The following is a 21,959-nucleotide window of genomic DNA, read 5'->3' on the forward strand; positions in this document are numbered from 1 at the left end:
GAAGGAAAATTTCTTTCCTTTAACCATAAATGCACATGATGGTACAGTGTTGGGCGCGAAGGTTTCTGGATAGAAGTGTGTTATGTCTATACTATGTCACTTATATTAAAGTCAATGTTGTGTCCTTTGGGTTGCATTGTCTGTAGTTTGTATATCCACCTAAGTTCTTCTTTGTTTATTTTTTTGAAGTAGCCCCCCCCTCTCCAATTGTGTGGTACTTGTGTGATGGCGGTGAATGTCATCCCTTTGGGGTCTCTGTTATGTGTTTCATTGAAGTGTTGTGACAAACTATGCTGTTCAAATCCCTTTCTGATGTTGCGGATGTGTTCATACATTCTTGTTTTAAGGGGTCTGATCGTTCTCCACAGGTCAGATATACACAATTAAACAAGAGATGACGTGCCACACTAAAGGGGTGGTATATCTCATATCATGTCCATGCAGTAAACAGTACATAGGGAGAACGATCAGACCCCTTAAAACAAGAATGTATGAACACATCCGCAACATCAGAAAGGGATTTGAACAGCATAGTTTGTCACAACACTTCAATGAAACACATAACAGAGACCCCAAAGGGATGACATTCACCGCCATCACACAAGTACCACACAATTGGAGAGGGGGGGACTACTTCAAAAAAATAAACAAAGAAGAACTTAGGTGGATATACAAACTACAGACAATGCAACCCAAAGGACACAACATTGACTTTAATATAAGTGACATAGTATAGACATAACACACTTCTATCCAGAAACCTCCGCGCCCAACACTGTACCATCATGTGCATTTATGGTTAAAGGAAAGAAATTTTCCTTCACGCCTCAAACTATTAGTTAATTTTTAATCTTTATTATTTATTTTGTGAATCATCATTACCATCAACATGTACATTGAAGGTTTATTATTTCATCTCATTTCAATTCATTGTAATTTTATTTTCATTTTATTTATTTATTACATCCCTTTTACTTTTCCAAGCACCAGTCTGTGATCAATCCACTCCATTCCTCCACCCCTACGTTTTCATCATCAGAAATCTACCTATATATAGAATGTAGAGTGTAGCACTCCTACTGCAGCACTCCCAATATCTGCGCTCCTCTGAGATTAACATAGGAACCCCCGCATAAATGTCCAAAATTCCCCAATAACCATCATTATGCCGACTACCCAGTGAAGAACCAAAAGTAGAGGAGTCGACATAGTCAACACACACAGGTGTGTCTACACATCAACCACACAGGACGCAGTTACAGCTGCATAACACAGATTAGCACTAACAACACAGCTGACAGGCAATAACCCCGCCCACTATAGAGCCAGCAACCAATGGCTGAACACCCGGGCGGGTAGAAATACAGGAACACCAAAGACTTTACTGCATCCTTGATAAAGGCACACATGTGCCGAAACACGTTGGACACCAGGACACAAGTCCTGCACCCACCCAGCAACCCACAAGTCTCCTCCAGAAGGAGTTGAGCGCGCACCACCGCAGGACCTCTGACACCCCGGGTGACGCCGTCAAGCCGAACCCGGAAGTGCCGTGAGCAACTGCAACAGCGGTGCGGATCAGACTGCCGGCTATCGCATCGAGTGAGGACGCCGGTGAAGACTCGAGGAAAAGACGCGGCAAGCATCTCCTGCTAGCAACATATCTAGGTATCGGGTAAGTGCACGGTGCACCACCGGAGGGTCAGGGACGCCAGCCCACCGGTACCACCGGTCACTTTCCTTGACCACCCAGACTTTGTCTACAAAGAGACTTCCGCTGTGACCAGAAGTCTGCCAGTGCCCATCCACCATTCCGATCAGCCTCCCACCACCTACCTCACCCAGCCCCATCCACATTAGCAAACCCTGTGCATTGCCCAACCACAGAGGTCTGCTGAGAACCACCCCGACCTCCCACCCAGGGAGTAACAACACAACCCAAGTTGCAGAAGATACTGAAGTGAGATCTGCAGCATTGGAGGTCCATGAGACTTACCCTACCCCCAACCCACCCAGCACTTTTTTGACAAACTTTTTTTTTTTTACAAGTGTTAATAAAAAGCATTTGTTCACGATTAACAACAGTTTTGCAGTACATTATTACCATCATCTATATTAGAAGCACAAGAGGTCCACCAGTATTGGTTTACTCAGCGAGTGCGCAATTCACCAAAATTGCAGTACCAAAACCCCGGGTTTAATAGGCGAAAGAACCCAGAATCTGCTGCACCGCAGAAACATTAAATAGTGGAGCGCAGAACCAACCCCTCAGAACCATAAAAATAAACTTGACCCCCCAAATGGTATTACTACACATATAGAATAAAGAAGTTAAAGTAAAAAATAAATATGTATTAAACCAGATATATATTGCAGCTAAAACAGCAATAGCCCAGAACTGGAAACAGAACCAAGCACCAAACTTTTAAACTTAGTAATAAGCAAAATAAACTATGCGTATAGGATGGAAACACTAGGTATACAAGAAAGTAATGCAACTAAAAAATGGCAAGTGTGGGAAAAATATATTGAAAAGGAAGGAATAACACTTGGGGGGATCCAAGACTAGATCTAAGATTAAGGAACCTATAGAACCCAGAAATAAATCACCATATAAACACCGTGAAATAACCGAGATTAGTGAGCACGGACCTGTAAACGTTAAATGTTTGTATGTAAATGAATGTAAGTGTATATATGTGAGATATAGGACATGCATGTGCAAGTCAAATATATTTAAATGTATGTAATTGTTTTAAAAATGAAATAAATAAATACAAAAATAAAGGGGTTAGTGTATAAATAGATATTTCTCTTTCATTAGTTATTCGGCTAGTCTATGTTAACTTACTTATTATTCCCAGTAACTAATTACTAGAATGCTAGAGCATTTGTCATTATTTAAAGAGTTATTCACTTATAATGCATATACCTTTCACATTTCATATTCATAAAACAACACCCGCTGTCCTTTTGCCCTTAACCCCTTACCGCCGCAGCCTGTTTTTGCCTTCCTGACAGAGCCCTTTTTTTCAAATCTGACATGTATCACTTTATGTGGGGATAACTTTTTTTTGCTTTTACTTATCCCAGTGATTTTGAGATTGTTTTCTCGTGACACATTGACCTTCAAGTTAGTGGTAAATTTTGGTCGATACAGTCTGTGTTTTTTTGTGAAAAATACCAAAATGTCGTAAAAAAATTGAAAATTTTGCAATTTGCAAAATGTTAAATTTTCTGCTTGTGAGACAAATAATCATACCACTCAAAATAGTTAATAACTAACAAAGACCATATGTCTACTTTATGTTGCCATCATTATTTCAACCTCCTTTTATTTTTTTTGGACACTAGGAGGCTTAAAATATGAATAGCAAATTCTCAAATTTTCAAGAAAATTTCAAACACTGATTTTTTTAGGGACCAGTTCAGTTCTGATGTGACTTTGAGGGACTTGTATGTGAGACACCCTCATAAATGATGCCATTTCAAAAACTGCACCCCTCACAGTATTCAAAACAGCATTTTGGAAGTTTGTTAACCCTTTAGGTGTTTCACAGGAATTAAAACAAAGTGTAGGTGAAATTTCTTTCATTTTTTTTGCAGATTTTCAATTTTAATACATTTTTCTAAGGAACACAGTAGATTTTACTAGAGAAATGTGACTAAAAATTGATTCCCCCAATTCTTTTGTTTTCATAAATATCCTATATGTGGCCCTAGTGTGCACGTTGACCAAACCACAGGCTTCATAATAGAAGGAGCACCTACTTGATTTTGGAGCCTCCTTTTTATGAGATTATTTTTTAGGCACCATGTAGGTTTCTAGGCACCATAAGATGCTAAAAGTTAGGAACCCCCCCACAAGTGACCCCATTTTGCAAACTACACCCCTCAGGGAATTCATCTAGGGGTATAGTGTACATTTCAAACCCCCAGGGGTTTCACCAATTTTGGTACAACTGGGCTGTGAAAATGAAAAATTACATTTTTTTTACACAAAAATGCAGTTCTGGCTCAAAATTTTTCATTTTCACAAGGAATGAAGGAGACAAAGCATCCCAAAATCTGTGCCGCAATTTCTCCCGAGTACGGCAATGCCTCATATGTGACCAAAAAATACCATTTGGGTGCATGGCAGGACTCAGAAGGGAAGGAGTGATATTTGGATTTTGCAGCACAGATTCTGGTGGAATGAATGGTGGGTGCTATGTCGCATTAGCAAGACCCCCAAAGCACCAATACAGTGGAACCCCCCCACAAGTGACCCCATTTTGCAAACTACACCCCTCAGGGAATTCATCTAGGGGTATAGCGTACATTTTAAACCCCCAGGGGTTTCACCAATTTTGGTACAACTGGGCTGTGAAAATGAAAAATTAAATTTTTTTACACAAAAATGCAGTTCTGGCTCAAAATTTTTCATTTTCACAAGGATTGAAGGAGACAAAGCACCCCAAAATCTGTGCCGCAATTTCTTCAGAGTACGGCAATGCCTCATATGTGACCAAAAAATACCATTTGGGTGCATGGCAGGACTCAGAAGGGAAGGAGTGATATTTGGATTTTGCAGCACAGATTCTGGTGGAATGAATGGTGGGTGCTATGTCGCATTAGCAAGACCCCCGAAGCACGGTGAAATGATGAACCTAATAATCCATAGATGTGTGGTATATTTTAAAACACTCCTTCATACATAGGCCGGGTTTGTCGGGGCAAGTTTCACAGTGGAAAATAGTTTGCTTTCTTATTCCCTTTTTATAGCAAACGTTGCACCTTTTTTGTGTCCTGCCCTTTTTTCCAGTGGAGGGGATTTCGTTAGGAAAATGCTGCCCTGATACGGGGGCCAGTACTAGAAGTACTGGGGCCAGTACTAGAAGTACTGGGGCCCTCTGCCTGCTGGTTCCCAAATATTAGGCCCTTTATGACTTCCTCTTGAAAGTGCATAAATGTCCCAGTCTGGCTGGTAGAACGGAATAGTACGTAAGCGTTATACAGTGCCATCTGGATGATATACACGGCCAGCTTCTTATACCATATTTTTGTTTTCCGCAGGGCACTGTACGGCTTCAGTACCTGATCTGAAAGATCCACTCCGCCCATGTACTTATTGTAATCTAGGATACAAATAGGTTTTGAGGTGTGGGTACTGGTACCTCGTACAGGGACGGAGGTGGTACTGTCTCTGTGAATTGTTGTCAGTATAAGGACATCCCTCTTGTCCTTATATTTGACCAACAACATATTTTCGGTGGATTGTGCCCTGCTTTCACCCTTTCTCAGTAATTGGGCAACGTGCGTTTTTGGGAGGCCTCTTTGGTTCTTGCGCACAGTACCGCAAGCTGCTGTACCTCTTGAACCAAGGGCCTTAAACAGGGGGATGCTGGTGTAAAAGTTATCCACATAGAGGTGATAACCCTTATCCAGGAAGGGGTGCACTAAATCCCAGACAATCTTTCCACTAACACCTACGAGGTAGGGGGGGCATTCTGGCGGTTCAATTCTTGTGTCCTTCCCTTCATATACCCTAAACCTGTGGATGTACCCTGAGGTACTTTCGCACAGCTTATACATTTTTATGCCATACCTTGCCCTCTTATTGGGAAGGTACTGGCGGAATTTAACCCTTCCTTTAAAATGTATCAGTGACTCGTCTACACAAATGAATTTTTCGGGGATGTACATCTCAGCAAATTTGGCGCTGAAATGATCAATGACCGGCCTGACTTTGAATAGCCGGTCAAAGGTGGGATCATCTCTGGGTGGGCACTGTGCATTATCGTTGTAATGCAAAAATTTAAGGATCGTCTCAAAACGAGTCCGGGTCATGGCCATACGATGAAGTGGGGTGCTGTACAGAACATCTGTACTCCAATATTGTCTAATTTCTGGCTTTTTAACTATGCCCATATGTAACACCAGACCCCAAAACGTCATCATCTCTACTGCATCTACAGGGGTCCACCTAGCAAATGATGACGTGGGGTTTTGGGCAATAAACTGCTGGGCATATAAATTACTTTGGTCCACCATTAAATTTATAAAATCATCAGAGAAAAAGACTTTGAAAAAGTCAATTTCTTTGAGGCCTGTAGTATCAAATTGGATTCCTGGGTTGGCCAAAAACTCAGGAACCTGGGGCTCAAAATTGTCTGGTGGTGGGGTCCATACGAGATCAATCATTGGGGGGGGGTCTCAGCTGCTCTACGGGGGCGTCTTTGAGGGGGTCCCTCATCACTAGAGGAGGAAGAGGAGCTTAAGACGAATGCAAATTCATCGCTTTCTTCACTGGCTGTGTCAGTGTCAGAGGCAATAAGGGCATATGCCTCCTCCGCTGAAAACAGTCTTTGCGATGATTGGGACATTTTTATTATTTTTGTGTTTGTGTAAGTGTAGTGTTTCAACACGTGTATAGTGTAGGGGGGGGGTACAAACTTTATTTCAACACGAGGGGTATGTAGTGTGTATGTAGTGCTTTAACACATGTAAGTTAAAAGAAAAAAAAAAAGCTCCTGCGCCAAAAATTGAGCACAGATGTTGGTCAGTAACGTCCGTCACTGATCAGCGCTCAAAAAAAAAAATAGATCAACCCTGTGCCAAAAATGCTGATCAGTGATGTACGTCACTGATCAGCGCTCAGCGGCCACAGGACACCCACAAAATCACTGTGGCTGTAAAAAAAAAAAAAAAAAAACCCCCACAGCACCCTCAAAAAAAACAACAACTGTTGATCAGTGATGCAACACTGATTAGCAGTGAGGGGCAGCAGGCACACAACTTTTGGTGATACCTGACAGGGTATATATAAAAAAAAATCCCTGCACCCCAAAAAAGTTGCTGATCAGTTAATTTATACTGATCAGCACAAAAGGGGGGCAGCAGGGGGCAGCAGAGACAAAATTATATCACACAATATTATATTCTCTGACACAATGACGCTGCAGCAGCAGCAGGAAGCAACAGCAACCACAGCAACCAGGAAGCACCAGCAGCTGGCAGCACGGATGCCACCAACGCTGATCAGGTCAGTATAAGGGGACAGATGGGCATGGAGACCGCTCTGCACGCTGTTCCTGACCGGAATGGCGGCTGCAGGGCTGTCTCCATTATTTTCTGTGAGGTGTAATGGCTGTGATTGGTCCGTCGGTCCGACGGACCAATCACAGCCTTGGGGGCAGGTGGGGTGACCACCAGTGAGCCCTTTACACCCGGTGGTGATTGGTGCTGTACTTAACAGCACCAATCACCACCGATCCCTGTGTTACCGAGCGACGTTATTCGCTGGTACACAGAAAACGCTGTAATTGGCTGTTCACATTTGAACAGCCAATGATAGCGATCGCCGATGGGGGGGGGGCATCGCTGCCCCCCCTGGGCAATGAGGGAAGATGTCTGCTGTCAGGGACAGCAGCCATCGTCCCTCTGTCACCGCGTCTATAGACGCGGTGACAGTTTACATTCATGACGTACATTTATGCCATGTGTCGGGAAGTACATCCCGACCATGACGTAAATGTACGTCAAATGTCGGGAAGGGGTTAATACTGCATGGATTCTTCTTGCCATAGACTCTGAGATGTTGGTAGGTGGTATGAGGAATTTGAAACCATATCCGATGAACTGCACTTTCCAATTCCTTAAGATTTGATGGTACTTGATCCAGCTGCCTGATGTCCTGTTCGATCTCATCCCACAGATTCTCAATTGGAATGAGAACTGATGATTGTGCAGGCCAACTAAGCAAGGTGGTGGAGAAAACACTAAGTAGGAACGGTATCTTTTACAAAGAATATATTAATAATAATATACTAAAATATATTATGGAATTCCATAAAAAAATATTGTGGCTCAACACGTTTCCCTGGGATCAATCTCCCAGCTTCCTTCTGCTCCTGAGGAAGCTGCGCAGTTGATCCCAGGGAAACGTGTTGAGCCACAATACCCTGCAAATGCTACTGAGGGCTACTATATGGACGATGGACATTGTTTTATCTTCTACTATCAAATTTCCATAAAAACTTATCCGGAAGGCAATCCGAAGCAGCTAAAGACTTGCACAAGTCCATTCAGGTTTTTTCCCCTTTCTCTATGCGTGTGGCTGCTATCACCCACCTGGGCTTCCGAAATCTCAATTTCTGAAAGATTTCTCTGCCTGGCTCCCCCATTTCTTATCCTCTGACATCTCCACTATCATCCTGGGTGACTTCAATATTGCTATTGACAGTCCACCATCTTTGCATGCTTCCAAACTCCTCTCTCTAACCTCCTCTCTCGGCCTCTCCCAGTGGCCCGACGCCTCTGCTAATGAGGGAGGCCACTGCCTTGACCTTGTTTTCACCAGGCTGTACTCTCTGATTTTACGAACACTCCCTTCCCTCTCTCTGATCACAATCTCATTACCCTCTAGCTCTCCTCCTTTATCCCAAGCTCACTGACACAGAAATCATGCATGCCTACTTTAACCCGCAGAAATACTATTGCTATTCATTTTCCACAACTTTCCACCTCCCTGCAACAACAGCTTTCACTAATTTCTACATTTACCTTTCCTAACTCTGCTGTTTCCCACCTCTCAAACAAAAATATCCAAGATAGGATATGAAGAAATCTCCCGGGTGGGGCACAGCCTTCTAGTACAGTGTTATAACTCTTTATGCCTTCACCTGTTAACTGTTTCCCACCTCTACCAGACTCTTGAAACAGCCCTTGATGACGTGGCTCCAGCTACCCACTATACCCCACGTAGGCTTAGATGCCAACCGTGGCACTCCAAAACAACAAGACAACTACGAAATCAGTCATGCAAAGTAGAACGCCAATGGCATAAATCTCGTAATATGACTGATTTCCTCACATATAAGACTAGCTACCACTCCTACTGCAATGCTTTGGACACTGCCAAACAAACATACTACCAATCTCTCATCTATTCTCATGCCACCAACCCTAAGCGACTTTTTAACACCTTTAAGTCTCTTCTGTACTCTCCCCCTCCTCCCCCACCGGCTACCATCAGTGCACAAGAACTTGCCTCCTTCTTTAAGGACAAGATTGATAACATCCGAGATGAAATGGTATGCTCTTCCACTACCTCTAACCCACTCTCTTCCCCACCTGAACCCTCCGGCACTTTCTCTTCATTTGAGCCCACAAATGAAAAGGAAGTATCCGCACTCTTCTTATCCTCCTACTCTACTACCTCTCCTCTTGATCCTATACCTGCACAAGTCATTAAAAATCTATCTCCTGTACTTTTTCCAACCTTAACTAAAATCTGCAATTTCTCTCTTACTACTGGTTCTTTTACATCTCTGCTCAAAAAAACCCCACAATTCTGACCCTAACTCTCTCTCTCTAACTATCGTCCTATCTCTCAGCTCCCATGCCTCTCCAAGCTACTGGAGAGACTTGTCTACTCTCGCCCCACAAACTTTCTTAACTCTCACACCCTAATAGACCCGCTTCAGTCAAGCTTTCGCTCTCAACATTCCACTGAGACAGCACTGACTAAAGTGGTGAATGATCTGGTAACTGCTAAGTCTAAAGGCCATTACTCACTACTTATTCTTCTAGATCTTTCTGCTGCATTTCACACGGTGGATCACACTCTTCTTTTACAAACACTACACTCCCTAGGTCTTAATGATGCAGCCCTTTCCTGGTTCACATCTTACCTATCTGATCGCTCTATCAGTGTTCACTTCTCTGACTCTGACTCTACTTCCTCTTCACTACCTCTGTCAGTCGGAGTTCCGCAAGGCTCAGTCTTAGGTCCTTTGCTCTTCTATATCTATACTTCCTTGCTTGGCAAACTAATCACTTATATGTGGATGATACTCAAATCTATCTATCAACCCCAGAGTTGTCACCAGTGGTTTTGGGCCGAGTCTCTGAATGTCTCTCTGCCATCTCATTGGGTGTGGTATAGGGGTCCGACACAGTGGCGTAACTATAAATTTTGCTCCCCCCTGTCAAAAAATTTGTGCCCCCCCCCGGAATCCTCTCCAGCATGCTTCCCCACGCTTAACGGAGAAGCTGAAGCAGGATAGAGGAAGAGAGACCAGCAGACACTTGGCTCCGACGCATCCCAGGTCGCCCTATCACGTCCATCCATTCTGTACACAGTGGCCAATATCTCTGCCATGGCCGCACCCATGCTGTGGCTGACTAGCCTCTGGTGCTCAGCAAGTGGGCGGCGACAGGCAGCATCATATCAGTGCATTGAGCGGGTGCCTGCGCCCACACAGACCACACTGTGGCTTGCTCCCCCAAGCTCAGCTGGGGCTGCCTTACAGTAGTTACGCCACTGGTCCTACAGTCAGGATCCCGACAGTCATTATCCCGAAGTCGGGATCCCGACTTGCCGGACGCAGACAGCATGGCGAGCGCAACAAAGCCCCTTCGGGGCACGGTGGCTTGCTGCGCGAGCCACCTATTCTATTCTCCCTCTATAGGGGAAAATAGCCGTCGGGAACCCGGATGTCGGTGTTTTGACATTCGGTAGCCCGACGTTGGGTGAATGACTGTCGGGACCCCATCCGGCACCTTTCTTATTTTTTTTAGATGTCTTCTCGCCAACTCAAACTCAATATTTCCAAAACAGAATTACTTGTATTCCCACCAACTAAGAACAGTTAGCACCCTGATATCTTCATCACTGTTGACAACTCGACAATCTACCCTACCCCACAAGCTCATTGCTTAGGGGTCATCCTCGACTCTGAACTATCCTTTCTTCCCCACATTCAATCTGTCTCCAAATCATGTTACATGCATCTAAAAAACATATCCAAAATACGACCGTATCTCACACAAGACACTACCAAATCTCTTATCCATGCACTCATTATATCCCACATTGATTATTGCAATAGTCTCCTAACTGGTCTTCCCAAGAACAGACTCTCACCACTACAATCCATTTTAAATGCCGCTGCTAGGCTGATCTTCCTTGCAAGACGCTCATCGTCTGCCGATCCGCTCTGCCAGTCCCTACATTGGTTACCTGTATCTTACCGTATTTAGTATAAAACACTTCTACTAGCATAAAAAGCTATTAACCATACTGCACCAGCATATATCTCTGTACTTATCACAAAATATCTCCCATCTCGACCACTCCGTTCTGCACAAGATCTGCGTCTCTCTTCTGCACGGATCACTAGCTCCCACTCACTATTACAGGACTTTCATTGGGCTGCTCCCATCCTATGGAATGCCCTTCCACGCACAATAAGAATCTCCACTAGCCTCCAAACTTTCAAGCATTCCCTGAAAACTCACCTCTTCAGGCAAGCCTATCATATTTAAGTACCACATGCATAACCCTCTGAGGCACTTACTGTATGTATTATAAAGCTTTTCTTCAGGACTTGCAACTTGTTGGGACTGCTATGCTATTACTGGTGCTTGTCCTTGTGTTTCCTATGTCCCTATAGATTGTAAGCTTGCAGCAGGGCTCTCCTACCTCCATGTCTGTCTGTTGTTACCCAGTTTGTTTTATCACTGTCTACCATTGTAAAGCGCAACGGAATCTGCTGCTCTATATAAGAAACTGTAAATAAATAATAAATAAATGTCATCCAGGTTTACCTATGCCCCTTCAGAGGAACTCTCTGCTTTTGGGACTTACTGGCCACCTGGTGTCCATCTGCTGCTAAATTGGGAGATAATCCAGTCCAAATCTTCATGCCCGTATGGTAGTATGCATCATACAACTATTTTTAAAATGATTATTGGTTTACAAATGCATTGCATTATTTCATCATATATGTATTGATGTTCATTTTTTTATATTTTTTATGGAATTCCATAATATATTTTAGTATATTATTAATAATAAATTATTTGTAAAAAATACAGTTGAGAACCCCAGTACCAGCTGCAGTTAGTAGCGCACCCAGGGCTGGCAACAAAAATCTTGGGGCCCGGAACACGGATATCTCGGGGGCCCCCAACACTGAACGCGGATTCTTATTACATTGCATATTGAATGTATTTTTTTATTATTAGAAGTAAATAGATCATTAATATTTACAATGCAATACAGGTTGAGTATCCCCTATCCGGATAGGGGAATTTTTCGAATACATTTTTTTTCCATACTTACCTGTCCCCTGATGGTGTCCAGTGGTCCCTCAGTGTCCAGTGGTCCCTCGGCGTCCACGCAGTCCCCGGGCGTCCACAGCAGGCCTCCGGCATCTTCTCTGGGTCTCCAGCGGTCCCAGGAATGCATTGCGCGGGTGTGCGCGCGCACCGGTGACGTCACCGGCGCACACTCGCGCAATGCATTCCTGGGACCATTGGAGACCCTGGAGAAGATGCCGGAGGCCTGCTGTGGATGCCCTGGGACTTGGTAAGTATGAAAAGAGGGTTGGGGGGGGGAATAAAAAATTATTCGAATGATTCCAAAAACCACGGTTTTTGGAATAATTCGGATAATGGATGCCCGGATACGGGATACTCGATCTGTATAATACGGCAGAGATGGGAGGGCACAGCCTTGTGTGTTGTATGGTTTAGTGTGTTGCGTGATGTCACTAAACTCATTAGTACAGGTAGCCAGACGAGTGATTAGGCAGCCATGCTTTCAGACCCTCAGTCCCTCAAAGTCTTGGAGCCCCTCAACTGGTCGGGCCCGGTACGAGTGTCCCCTTTGACCCCCCCTGTCGCCTGCCCTGAGCGCACCAATCACACCTTTCTATTTATCAACTAAGCAAGGTAAAGTCTCTGTCATGCTCTTTGAACCATCTGTGGACAATGCCAGCTTTATGACAGGGAGCATTGTCCTGCTGCAAGTATCCATCCCTGGCAGGGTACACCATTAACATAACAGGATGTACTTGATCTGCAATAACACTCAAATACCCTTGGCCAATCAGACATTGTTCCATAGTAATCAAAGGACCCATACAATGCCAAGAAAACATCCCCCAAGCCATAATATTGCCTCCACCAGCTTGAAGTGTTGTGGAAATGCAGCTGGGGTCCATGCTTTTGTGTTTTCTCCATATTCGCACCCTGCCATCTGCATGGTAATTGAAAACGCGATTCATCGGACCACATGACCCTTTTCCAGTCATCTACTGTCCAATCCTTGTGCTCCTTTGCGAACTGGAGACATTTTGGAGACATTAATAACTGCTGCTCTCAAACACTTCACGTGCAGCCGCTTTGCTGATATTGGTTCCGACGGTTCGAGCGCCTATAATCGTCCCACGTTCAAACTCAGTTAAATTACATTTTTTGCCCATTTCTTCGCAAGCAACACAGTGCAATTGATGCTTCAGTTGTCCTGCATTCCCTACAGCTATCCTGCCCTCTAGCGGCAACAACATGAAGTTATGGCCGATCTGCGTGTAAGTGTCAAGTGGTCATAATAATTTGGCCACTCAGTGTATATACCTAATCATTGTTCATTTATAGGGCACCAGAAGGGTTCTGCAGTGCCTTACAGACACATCAATGAGCCAAAACTCACCGTCTCATTTCCTGTGAAGTGGTTTAAAATCTCTCATTAAATTGAAGTGGGCCCTTGGCCCTTGGTCTTGCCGGGATCACTGGAGTAGGTAAAGGGTTACAGGGACTGAATATTTAATCCTTCACCTCTTTATTGTATAATGAGAGCATGCATCAGAACTGTAAGGTGAGTTATAAAGGACAGCTCTTACACAAGGACTCTGATTAGTTTGGTCCCCCTGCGTTCACAGGGGGGACCAAGGATTTTCTTGTGCGCATGTGCATAATAGCTTATGCGCATGTGCAGGTTCCATGGGCGAGCGGCTTCGGCGACTTGTATAATTGCCAAACTGTTTGCACGGAGTGGTGCAGGCCGGAGGCGTGTGACTGGGGAATCAGATGTTGCCCATAGGAACACCCAGCATTTCATGGAAATGGAAATGCTGGGCATGGGCATGCGGATGTGTGGTGGGAGGCTGACATCAAGGTGTCGCTCAGCGAATTGCTTACATACACAATGACCTACCTACATACACAATGATCCCTCACCTACCTACTGCACATACACAGTGATCCCTCACCTACCTACTGCTCATACACAGTGATCCCTCAGACAGGACATTGCCTACCTACTGTACATCATACTTGCCTACTTTTAAAAACTAGTTTCAGGGAGATTATAGTTGGTAGTAGAATTTTGCACAGTGCCCCATTGAGGGGGCGTGTCACGCTCCTCCCAAAGGGCGTTTCTAGTTCCATAGATGGAGAGATTGTGAAAAGAGATTGGGAGCGTGGCACCTAGAAGCGTGGGTGTGTTCTGCTACATCTGAGAGGAATCTTGTAGAATTACTTATATCCAAATGTAGATGAGGCCAAAGCAGTTAGTAAGAGATACTATACTTGGTACAGTGCTGGGAAATGGTGCTGATGATTCAATGTAATTGTATCTGTCTCTCATTCCTTTTTTCCCCAAAAATGTAACAGTGTAATGTGGGCTGGGTGAAATGAGGGAGATTGCTAGACTAATGAGGGAGAGAGGGAGATTGCTGCTATTTCAGGGAGTCTCCTGCAGAATGCAGGAGGGTAGGCAACTATGCTGTACATATACAGTGATCCCGCACCTACCTCATGTACATACACAGTGATCCCTCACCTACCTACTGTGCATACACAGTGATCCCTCAGACAGGACATCGCCTACCTACTGTGCATACACAGTGATCCCTCAGACAGGGCATCGCCTACCTACTGTACATACACAGTGATCCCTCACCTACCTACTGTGCATACACAGTGATCCCTCAGACAGGGCATCGCCTACCTACTGTACATACACAGTGATCCCTCACCTACCTACTGTGCATATACAGTGATCCCTCAAACAGGACATTGCCTACCTACTGTACATACACAGTGATCTCTCACATACCTACTGTACATACACAGTGATCTCTGAGTTAGGACATCACCTAACTACTGTACATACACAGTGATCCCTCACCTACCTACTGTACATACAGTGAGTGATCTCTCAGACAGGACATCACCTACTCACTGTACATACACAGTGATCCCCCAGACAGGACATCGCCTAACTACTGTACATACACAATTATCCCTCACCTACCTACTGCACATACAGTGATCCCTCACCTACCTACTGTGCATACACAGTGATCCCTCAGACAGGACATCGCCTACCTACTGTACATACACAGTGATCCCTCAGATAGGACATCACCTACCTATTGTACATACACAGTGATCCCTTACCTACCTACCGTACATACACAGTGATCCCTCAAATGAGAGATTGCCTACCTACTGTACATACACTGATCTCTCACCTACCAACTGTACATACACACTGATCCCTCACACGGGACATCGCCTACCTACTGTACATACACAGTTATCCCTCACCTACATACTGTAGATACACAGTTATCCCTCACCTACCTACTGAACATACACAGTGATCCCCCCGACAGGACATTGCCTCCCTACTGTACATACACAGTAATCGCTCACCTACCTACTGTGAATACACAGTGATCCCTCAGACAAGACATCGTCTACCTACTGTACATACACAGTGATTCTTCACCTACCTACTGTACATACACAGTGATCCCTCCCCTACCTATTGTACTTACACAATAATCCCTCCCCTAACTTCTGTGAATACACAGTGATCCCTCACCTACCTACTGTGCATACAGTGATCCCTCACCTACCTACTGTACAAACAGTGATCCCTCACCTACCTACTGTACATACAGTGATCCCTCACCTACATACTGTACATACACAGTGATCCCTTACCTACCTACTGTACATACACAATAATCCCTCACCTACCTACCATACATACACAGTGATCCCTTACCTACCTACCATACATACAGAGTGATCCCTTGCCTACCTACCATACATACACAGTGTTCCCTCACCTACCTACCTACCATACATACACAGTGATCTCTCACATACCTACTGTACATACACAGTGATCTCTGAGTTAGGACATCACCTAACTACTGTACATACACAGTGATCCCTCACCTACCTACTGTACATACAGTGAGTGATCTCTCAGACAGGACATCACCTACTCACTGTACATACACAGTGATCCCCCAGACAGGACATCGCCTAACTACTGTACATACACAATTATCCCTCACCTACCTACTGCACATACAGTGATCCCTCACCTACCTACTGTGCATACACAGTGATCCCTCAGACAGGACATCGCCTACCTACTGTACATACACAGTGATCCCTCAGATAGGACATCACCTACCTATTGTACATACACAGTGATCCCTTACCTACCTACCGTACATACACAGTGATCCCTCAATTGAGAGATTGCCTACCTACTGTACATACACTGATCTCTCACCTACCAACTGTACATACACACTGATCCCTCACACGGGACATCGCCTACCTACTGTACATACACAGTTATCCCTCACCTACATACTGTAGATACACAGTTATCCCTCACCTACCTACTGAACATACACAGTGATCCCCCTGACAGGACATTGCCTCCCTACTGTACATACACAGTAATCGCTCACCTACCTACTGTGAATACACAGTGATCCCTCAGACAAGACATCGTCTACCTACTGTACATACACAGTGATTCTTCACCTACCTACTGTACATACACAGTGATCCCTCCCCTACCTACTGTACTTACACAATAATCCCTCCCCTAACTTCTGTGAATACACAGTGATCCCTCACCTACCTACTGTGCATACAGTGATCCCTCACCTACCTACTGTACAAACAGTGATCCCTCACCTACCTACTGTACATACAGTGATCCCTCACCTACATACTGTACATACACAGTGATCCCTTACATACCTACTGTACATACACAATAATCCCTCACCTACCTACCATACATACACAGTGATCCCTTACCTACCTACCATACATACAGAGTGATCCCTTGCCTACCTACCATACATACAGTGTTCCCTCACCTACCTACCTACCATACATACACAGTGATCCCTTACCTACCTACCATACATACACAGTGATCCCTCACCTACCTACCATACATACACAGTGATCCCTTACCTACCTACCATACATACAGAGTGATCCCTTACCTACCTACCATACATACACAGTGATCCCTTACCTACATACCATACATACACAGAGATCCCTTAAATGAGACATTGCCTACCTACACATTGATCCCTCAGACCGGACATTGCTTACCTACTGTACATACAGTGATCTCTCACCTACCTACTGTACATCCACAGTGATCCCTCACATGAGACATCGCCTATCTACCGTACATACACAGTAATCCCTAACATGGGACATCGCCTACCTACTGTACATACACAGTGATCCCTCCCCTACCTACTGTACTTACACAATAATCCCTCCCCTAACTTCTGTGAATACACAGTGATCCCTCACCTACCTACTGTGCATACAGTGATCCCTCACCTACCTACTGTACAAACAGTGATCCCTCACCTACCTACTGTACATACAGTGATCCCTCACCTACATATACCGTACATACACAGTAATCCCTAACATGGGACATCGCCTACCTACTGTACATACACAATGATCCCTCACATGACATCTACCTGAAGAGAATTCCAGCATTGCCTCTCACATGAATGAAATGCAGCCATGCTATCCAAGTAACCCACCTCTTCCTGCGACTCTCTCCGCCACGGCACTGTACCATTGAGAATAAAATCCATAATTTTTGAATTCCTTAGCGTTTTCCCTACAAACGCCACAACCTTATCAACGGTGGAGACCATTCTTTCCAGGCTGTCCAGCTTTCCCTGCTGGATGATGGAATCAGCATGCAATATTTTCAGCAAGTGCACAAATTCATGGCAAGCTCCTGGGCCAGTGACCTGCTGAGTGTCACCTTTGTGGTCGCATCCCCCTACAATTTCGAGGTTAGGCCCATGGAGTGCCGATAGCTTATCCATTATCGTGTCCATGCCGTAATGGACCAAAGCCAACTTGTCGATGACATCTTCCTGGATGTTTAAGAGTTTGTCCATCTTCTCGTTGAGGACATTGACCTTCTTGTCCAAGCTGTTGACCCCTCCTGGACTCTTGGTTGGAGCTTTTCCAGGCCCTGCAGCATGGTCACACTTGCTCTCGTACATTTTGGCCAAGCAAGATGTTAGGGAATCCTGTTTACTCATGGTTGTAATGGCGCACACAAATACACTTAATCTGCCCTCGTCCTGTTTATCCCTCTAGGGCATCAATGAGTATTTATGGTCCTACAGGAGCCTCCGTGTGGTAACTGTAGACAGCAGGACAGGCATTAAATTACTTGTGTGCTATCTGCTTTTTCATTGTGAGGCCTCTAAACAACTGACTAAACTTGGCACTGAACTTTTATTGGGGGGGGGGGGGGTACCTTTGGACGTCACAGAGACATTTTACATTCTTTCCTGAGAGGCCGGTGATGGATAAGCATGCTGAGAATTGACAGGGTTGGTATCTGATATGAGTGAGGGGAGGACATCAGCTTTTCCTAAATCCAATCTATGACGTCTTGTATAAAACAAAAAAGCCATTAAATAGAGTTTTGCAGACACTGACGCAGAGGCACCAATATGTCTTTTTACAAGAAACATCCACATTGTAATAGGCTGAATGCACAATAGGAATGACAAAGGTCGTCAATTTGGCTGTCACTTCCGGCTAAAAATAGACCACAATTACAAGTATACACAGCTCACATACTTTCAGCTCTTTGTAGACGGAATCTGATGATAGCGGGCCCTGCGTCTCCCAATACACTGACTTACTGGCTTAAGGGAATCAGTTCATTTATGTCTAATTTTATTTTCGAAATATAAGGATTCCGCAGAATTACATTCAAAGGTTGTCCTTTAATGTACTGTTATTTATCATGCACCCCCCCCCCTCCCCCCCAATATGCCCGTTATGGTTTCAGGACCTGCCATGCCGGTGTGGTAATCGCATCTGAAACAGGGGCGGGTCTTGAGATGGGTGGTTTGGGCTAGGGTCAAGGGGGTGTGACCCAGCACCACAGCCCCCATTTATATTATTTTGAGGGCATGTTTAGTGCTCTCTGAGCAGCTGGACTGCCCCCCGGGTCTCGTCCCAGCACAATTACCTTAATATTTCTATGCAGCAGTATATGCGTGCTCAGGGGCGGATCCAGGATAAAATGACAGGGGGGGGCACCTTGATAAAAGAGGGTTTGGGTGGGGGAGGGGCGGTGTTAGTGGTGCTAGTGTACATGCTAAGAGAGTGGCAGAGAGAGGGTGGGAATGGGATTAAAAATAGGCCCTGGCATTTAAAGTACGCAGGCCCACCATGGCGGCAAAAGTGATGGATGTAGTTGTGCGTGCGCAGAAGGCGCGCTCTGGAAAAGGGGGTGTGGCCACTCAACAGGGGGCGTGTCCTTGAGTGTAGTGTACAACACCATATACAACTTCTACACATTATGCAAAAAAATACTAGACCCCATTATACACATGATGCCAAATGGAATGATCCAAAATTCACATAATGCCACATGGATTGTGTCAAAATTCACATAATGCCACATGGATTGAGCCAAAATTCACATAATGCCACACGGATTGAGCCAAAATTCACATAATGCCACACGGATTGAGCCAGAAGTCACATAATGCCACACAGATTAAGCCAAAATTCACAATACACTTCATAAACAGCGACATTGTCCACCAAAGGCCGGCATTAAACATTTACACCATAATGTCCATTACACGTTAAGTTACACGCCATTATGTCCATTATGTGTTATGCCAAACACCATAATGCCTATTAAAAATTATGCTACATAAGTGCTGCTTATCTACATTCTCATTGACAAGGGTTCCATGCTCATTGCCAGAGGTTCCATGCTCGTTGCCATGTGGGATTACATGCTCATTGCCAAGGGGGAATACATGCTTGCGGTAAATGGGGGACAGCTGCCGCCAAAAGTGATAGCCACTGACAGTAGCAGAGCCTGGCTGTATTCAGAGCACTGCAGGTCCCGGCTATATGAAAAAATACCCCTTTCACACCAGAAAATGCATTCCCAGGTTGGCCCCTTTTACACCAGCCTAGTCCCTGCATTTTCTGGTGTGAGGGAGAGAGAAAACCACCACTCCCCTCCCTTTAACCCATTATCTGATTTAACCGGCTATATCTTCGGAACCAACTGACCCATTTACATGAGACAAGTATCATATTGAAGAACTTTTGAGTGGGCTTTGAATGATTTTGGTCCAGTGAAACTGGAACGTTTGGTTCCAGAGTAATCTGCCCTCAAAGAACATGAACAGCTATGAAATTTAATAAAAATAAAAAAAAAATTGGTTTACACGCAATATCTCCGGAACCAATTGACCGATATGGACCAGCCTGGTATCATATTGAAGGCCCAGCGATTTGGAATTGAATGAATTCAACCTCAAGCTTCTGATGCCAGCTGGGGAACTGGCAGCCGTCGGAACCGGGTGGGGGTCGGAATTGACGGGTCCCATATTATCTTATGGGGAAAAAACGTTACAGCTTTGCCATGCGATATCTTCGGTTCCCGGGGGGCTAGAAACACGGGGCTGGGCTCGTTGGAAAGCCCTGGTCCTCAGCTACAAAATTAAATGACAGGGGGGCACATGCCCGGGTGCCTTCCCCCTAAATCCGCCACTGTGCGTGCTGCATGTTTTATCATGCACCAGGGTTGAGCCCAATTAAGTCCTCTCCCTCCAAACCATATAATATGTAGGTGGTCATCCACTGCGCATTTTGCATAGACTGTCACTGCTTTACTGTCCTATGATGACATCTACACACACCCCGGCTCCAACCCCTGGCCCGGCTCCCTTTGCTGTAAGGATTTGTAAGTACCAGGGTACATGCACAGCAGTAATATATGGATGCGCAAGATAACAAAGGCCCTTATTCTGGTTGGTGCGGCCAGAGCCGCACACGGGGCTCCGGCCGCACAAACCAATCCCCGCCCACCCTACGGATCGCCACGGCCGTCCGTACACGGACGGCTGGCGATCCGCATAAAAATGGTGGAGGCGTACGCCTCCACCATGGTGGGAGCTGCCCCCTGCATTCGATGGTCGTCGACCATCGAAGGCAGGTCCGCACGCCCCGGCAGCTCCCGCAAGCTGAGACCACACGGACAATCGTCCGTGTGGTAGCTTGTATGGGGGCTGAAAGCTGACATCCGGCGACGTCAGCTTTCCGCCCCCATGAGTTGCGTCATGCCCTCATTACCATGCATACGCCCCGCGTTTGCATGGGAACGCCCATGAAACGCGGGGCGTACACATAGGGAAATGAGGGCATGAAGCCTCTCACGCCCCTATACGCCCCCTTTGCGGCGGACGAAATACGTCTGCGGCGAAGGGGGCTGCACATGCGCAGATTGACCTCTGCGCATGTGCAGAATAAAAACATCGGCGGTACGGCCGCACGCGGGCCGTACCGTCCGAATTAGAATAAGGGCCAAAGTTAGGACCAAAGAAATGGCCATTGGTGGTTTATCTATTGATGATCACCATCAATGGTTCTATTGATGTATAACCTCAATGGTGTGAAACTACCTGTAAGGGAACCATCAATGGTTTCATCCACCGACAGTCACCCCTGCTTTAGTTTTCATTGAGCTGCAGGACAATAAGAGCCCCAGGGTGGGGCTTCATGGGTGTCAGTGGTGCAATAGAACAAAGTTATTATATAATGCAGTAATGCTATATATATATATATATATATATATATATATATATATATATATATATATAGACGTAGAATGAAGTGGCGGAACTCACGGAGTTAAGGTGAAAAAACGGTTGTATTTAAAACACAAACAGTGGTCACATCAGTTGCCCGACATTTCGAGGCCAGAAGCCCCTCCTTCAAGGTGTGAACAATGTGAGGATAGGTGCGCTTACCTTAAATAGCCA

General features: G+C 45.2%; 1 protein-coding gene across 3 annotated transcripts in view; it reads right to left on the reverse strand.

The window, feature by feature from the left end:
- The window catches only part of MYLK3 (myosin light chain kinase 3), an 87,682-nt gene that overhangs the window by 41,703 nt on the left and 24,020 nt on the right, over positions 1-21,959 (reverse strand). The window contains exon 1 of one of the 3 annotated variants that reach the window (XM_083163694.1): positions 17,676-18,336. The exons of the other annotated variants lie outside the window; for them this stretch is intronic. Within the exon in view, the coding sequence (XP_083019820.1) occupies positions 17,676-18,191 (516 nt within the window). The 5' untranslated portion in view covers positions 18,192-18,336. Of the gene's footprint in view, positions 1-17,675; positions 18,337-21,959 lie in introns of those variants that run through there. 3 annotated transcript variants of the gene reach the window in all.

Source organism: Crinia signifera, chromosome 11 (genome assembly GCF_055691185.1).
Source record: "Crinia signifera chromosome 11, ASM5569118v1, whole genome shotgun sequence".
NCBI classification, from domain to species: Eukaryota; Metazoa; Chordata; class Amphibia; order Anura; family Myobatrachidae; genus Crinia; species Crinia signifera.